The 5,416-nt window shown below is 35.0% G+C and overlaps 1 protein-coding gene across 3 annotated transcripts in view; it reads right to left on the reverse strand.

Moving 5' to 3' along the window:
• Positions 1-2,637: 2,637 nt before the first annotated feature.
• Positions 2,638-5,416, reverse strand: part of PLS1 (plastin 1) — a 78,029-nt gene continuing 75,250 nt past the window's right edge. For 2 of the 3 annotated variants that reach the window (XM_012725022.1, XM_012725020.1), the window contains 2 exons: positions 3,454-3,578; positions 2,638-3,216 (listed from right to left, as the gene is read on the reverse strand). In XM_012725022.1, coding sequence (XP_012580476.1) covers positions 3,081-3,216; positions 3,454-3,578 — 261 coding nt within the window. In that variant the 3' untranslated portion in view covers positions 2,638-3,080. The remainder of the gene's footprint in view (positions 3,217-3,453; positions 3,579-5,416) is intronic. The other variant, XM_012725023.1, reaches the window with a different exon arrangement.

The raw sequence follows: 5,416 nt of genomic DNA on the forward strand, positions 1-5,416 counted from the left end.
TTTCTCTCCTCCAACATAAGCCAGTACTTTAAAATATCCTGTTCATTGACAGTCATTTAAAATCATTTTAGATACAGAATATCCTTTCTTGCCTCTGTATTCTCCTTACACAAAATAAATTTGACAATTTTAGCATCCCCTTTATGATGGCTATTTTTCATATGTGAAATGACAACTAATGACAATTATAATACACAATGGCATATAAAATTCAGAAGTAGTAAATTAATCTAAGCAAATCACCAAATTATAGATACTAAACAGAAAAACCATCACAACTTCCCTAAAAATGGGAAACCTCAGCTTTAGACTTAGTCTTATAGGTAGAATGGCCTGTCCAGACCGCCAAATTCTACCTCTCCTTCCCTGCTCCTACACCAAATTGGCCTATTCCTTTTCTTCAGGTCCCTACAAAACTCTTCTTGTTTCACCTTTGTACTAGTTTCCTCTGCTGAGCCTTTATCACCTACTTTCTCTTAATCATTCCTATCTCAGTGCAAATAATAAATCTTCAGGAAAGGCTTCCTGACCATTCAAACTAAATTCATCCCAGTCTCTGTTACACTACTCTCATTTCTTCTACTGCATTTAACACTATCTAAAATTCCCATTTGCTTATAGTCTTTCTTCACTATGAGATTTATGAGGTTAGGTTATGTCTTTCTCTAAGCCAGATCCCCAGTGTCTAGCATTGTACCTGGACCACAATTTGTGACTTGATTGACTCACTCATAAAATTTTGAGTTGGTCTTCATGAAAATTAAAGAACCAAAGAACCACCTCATTCCCCACAAATCTAATATATATATAGTTTAACTGGTTCATTTAGAATTTATTTCTTGGGTCTCCGTGGTGGCTCAGGGGTTAAAGACCCCTGAGCCAGCTATTGCCAGCCACTGTAGTATGAGTTCAATGACAGGCCAGGGGGCTGATAAACATGCTGCAGTTGGCCTATCCTGTCTGGCCGGCTGCTCCCTTCAGCAGTGTATTTCACTATAGATCTGCCTGTTCACTTCCGCTCTGTCTCTGGTGAATCCTCTCACTGCCCCTCACCCTCTCCCCACACCTCTGGCCTACACCCCAGTTCTTATATGCATAAATAAAGCTTTAAAAAGAAAATAATTCCGGGCCCTCCCTGGTGGCGCAGCGGGTTAAAGCACAGCACTGAGAATCTAAAGCCACTTCCGCATGAGTTCGATTCCCGCCTGCCCCGGAGGTGACCACATGGCGTGGCAGACCTCTCCTGACCCGCCCACTGCTCCCCTCAGCAGTGTACTTCATCGATCTGCCTGTTCTGCTCCCCACTCTGTCTCTGGTGAAGCCTCTCGCCGCCCCTGAGCCTCTGGCCTGTACCCCAGTTCTGTATGCACAAATAAATAGAACTTGAAAAAAAAAAAAGAAAATAATTCCTCTCTTGAATATATATTTAGGATAGGTTAGTTTTCATAGTTGTATCATTTTTTTTTTAAGTGAAATCAATATTGACTCATTTGTACATACACAAAATTTTTATTAAATATACTTTAGGAGAAAAATACTCTAAAATGCCAAATTTTGTGTAAATCTGAAATATATAATGGTAAAAAAATCAAAAGAAGGGATCTGATTTAAATCTCACAAGAGATAGAAGTGTATCTTAATGTTCATATACATAAGCAATCATCAAAATAGAAAAAGAATTCTCTTATTGAAGAACATAGTTCAAAATTCCACTTGTTGATTTCATTTTAAAAAGTCTGAACGCATGTGCAATCTCTCTCCCATATGTATGCTTTAATCAATGGTAGAAATGGGACTTATCGCTACTCATTCACAGTTAGGATTTTTATTGCACAGCAGTGGCACTAACAGTGGAAGATGTAGGGAGCAGATTTGCTAGCAGAATTGTCTGCTGTTAATTTGTGAGACAAAAGTAGAGCTGAAGCTTTAGTTATTCACCAAACAGTGCCCTTTTGTAGGAGGTTGTGGAAAAAATAAGAAATACTCTGTTAAATATTATGTTCTGTTACCTTCTATTAACAATATTCAGTGGACATATTCTAAATTACTTAGGCTTCAGAGGAGATTAAAGTTAACACAGATACTCTGAAGCTAACGGTATAGTGTCAACATGTCTTGAGATGCCAGGGTTTGACTATAAATAATTGGAAGAAGTCAGTTGAAAGTAACTATATGCACATCGAAAATATGTATTTCTAAAAAGGAATCTTCATATGCCAGATATCTACAAACTGGAAAGTGTTACACAACAGGGGGACACAATAAATGCTTAATGATTGGCTTGACTGACTGACCAATTATACATATTTTTAAAGAAAATCTGGGTAAATCAAGTGCTATACACAAACGCACACAGACACAACACACACACACATTCATACACATTCTCTAATAACATCCTAACAACATATATATGCTGCGTGTCAGTTAATGTATTACCAAATTAGCATATATATGTATATATATGCACACACACACAGTTATCACTGCAGTTAAAATTAAATTTTAAGTAAAAAGCTACTTACTGACTTCTAAGTAAAAAGTTTGTCATGTATGGATTAAGAACACTTATATATGAAAAATTTTAATGTTAATGAACAAAATCTGTTACAAATTTTAGATAATGTAGAAATTTACAGAAAAGTTAAAAGTTTTAGATTACTTTACATAAAGGAAAGTAGATTATGACCTGGGATACATTTATGATCAAAATTAACACATACACACATAAAATCAAAACACCTTTCATAGCAGGACATGCATAAAATGTTTGCACTGATCTTTTTTGAACCATGAAAAATGAGTTAGTCTTGTTTTAATGAGACTTCAAAGAAACAAAAATAATTTAATCATGAAATATCAGCTTAACAATGAACATTCTATTACCAACATCAATTATCTGTATTATCCAAAAAGGCTGACAAATTCTAACTAGTATGAACAGGATAATGAATTAATTAATTACGCAACTATTTTTAGTACATAAAGAATCTCTAGTTACATACCCACTACAATTCAGAATTTGTAAACTGAGGCATTTGATGTCTTTGATGTGGCAGAAAATCATATTAAATGATTCATTATTTTATTCTGTTCAACCCTTTTCCCATTAAGCATGCAAACACCGTCAAGACCATCTTTGGTTTCACTTCTACAAGATCATCAGGTAAGGCATAGATCCGGGCACCGATCTTTCGAGCAACTGAAATCGCGTATCTTGAAAAGACAAGAAAAATATCTTGGTATTTTTTACCTATTATGCTTTCACTTAATAAATTTTAATGAAAGGGTGAAAATATTGATAAGATTAACTGTAAAATAATGTTAAATTTATAAGTCATTAACTCTTATACAAATTGTACTGAAAAATACTAACACAGTAACTTTACTTGAAAGGATTTGAAAGAATCAGTTGTTTTCATATTATGTTTTCATATAAGCCAAAAGACTTACTTAGCATTGTTTAGCTTGTCCTCCTCAGATAAATTTTGTCGCTTGACCATCTCTTCACGAATTGCATTTGGTGCAATAGCATCTATTAAATCTAGGACGGGTAAACTTGTACTAATAGACTTGTCCTATAAAATAAAGTATAACCATCTTTTAATTTTCATAAATATCAGACTTTTCTGATTATAACCATAACAGTATAATTTATAAATTTTCTTTAAGCCAAACATTCAGCTTTTCTGCAAAAAGGAATATACATCATGAGCTATTTAAAACATGCTTTTCTTTCAGTCTTTACAGAGATTACAGTGCACAGAGTTGTCACCATATCTAAATAAGTCTTGTGGATATGACAATTCCTAAACAGTGCTAACTATAGAATCCATGCAGTAAAAAATAAATAACTTTTGAGTGGAAAGTGATGAATTGTAAATCAAGTTCACAAATTCTAGTAATATTATTTCCTAAACCAAGGATTCCTAAGCCTTCCCTAACGTTTTTTCAGAATGTGAAATGAAAATACTAGTGGAAAGGAACTAACATTTCCAAAAGCATTAGTCTTGCTTTACATGTTTAGTGTTTAGTCCTACTAACATCCTGGTAATAAAGAAATAACACTTCTCTTTCAAAGACGGAGAACATGAAGTTCTTCAAAGCCAGTATTTGAATATGATCTAAGAACAAAACCAGTATTTGAAACCATGTTTGCCTGATTGTATTTCCCAAAATTCTCTCTGTTTTTTATATTACTTCCATAGCAGAATAAAAAGTTAACTGTCTAAATTTAACAAATTATTTGCTCTGTCACTTAGCTTGATCACCTGCCCAGGGAACTTTCTACTTTTACTACTTTCACCATCCTCACAATCTACATTTTTGCTCTATAACCATACCTTCCTTACATAGACATATCCTCAAGAAAATCAGACTTTATCCACAGCTCCAGGGGGGGATCCTGAACTACTCTAGGCCATGTATTGTCATTGGGTAAGGTAATAAACATATTTTTTATGTATAGAGCATACAATGCATAAGCAAACATACAATAACATCTATGGCATTACAATTTTGGAGGAGGAAGGGTGTTGAGGAAGAAAATTGCAATAATTAAAAAAAATTGGAAAGGGCCCTCCCTGGTGGCACAGCGGGTTAAAGCACTGCACTGAGAAACTAAGGCCACTTCCACATGAGTTCGATCCCCGCCTGCCCCGGAGGCGACCACATGGCGAGGCAGACCTCTCCTGACCCGCCCGCTGCTCCCCTCAGCAGTGTATTTCATCAATCTGCCTGTTCTGCTCCCCGCTCTGTCTTTGGTGAATCCTCTCACCCCTCCGCATCTCTGGCCTGTACCCCAGTTCTGTACGAATAAATAAATAAATCTTTAAAAAAAAAAAAAAAAATTGGAAAACACTGGTCTAAGTAAGCCAAATAGAATAACCCCAATAATTTAATTTAGGCTCAGTTCTATTTAATGTGGACAATTTACTAATTAAGAAGAGGTATGTGAAGTCAGTAACCCCTCCTGCTGGATATAAATGAGAGAATGAGTCTTCTCAAGCTTGCAGCTATCATACAATAAAGATGAAAACCATCTTGCTTCTCTTCTAGATTTCTCTTATAGACTATCTTTCATTTTAGTTGCAACCATTTTAAACTGTTTCTGTTACTGAAGTCAAAAGCATCTTTTCCTAACCACTGTAAGTGAGAATGACAAGATTCATGAATATTGAGGTAATGTATGAGCAAGCATGTAATAAAGCTCCTAGCCAAATGTAGGTTCTTAATAAATATTTGACACATTTGAAGCCATATGAAAAAGAATAACAGGTTGCTTTTAGAGGTCATGTATGAATCACATTTAAAAAATTATTTTTAGAAAAATGTATATTCCTCATTATCAGGACTGTCCATCTCATGAAACTGATTTTTTGGAGGTAGTGGAAGTAGAGTTAAAAATTAAGGTCCC

This window comes from Condylura cristata, unplaced genomic scaffold (assembly GCF_000260355.1).
Source record: "Condylura cristata isolate star-nosed mole 26May11 unplaced genomic scaffold, ConCri1.0 scaffold00014, whole genome shotgun sequence".
Classification (NCBI taxonomy): Eukaryota; Metazoa; Chordata; class Mammalia; order Eulipotyphla; family Talpidae; genus Condylura; species Condylura cristata.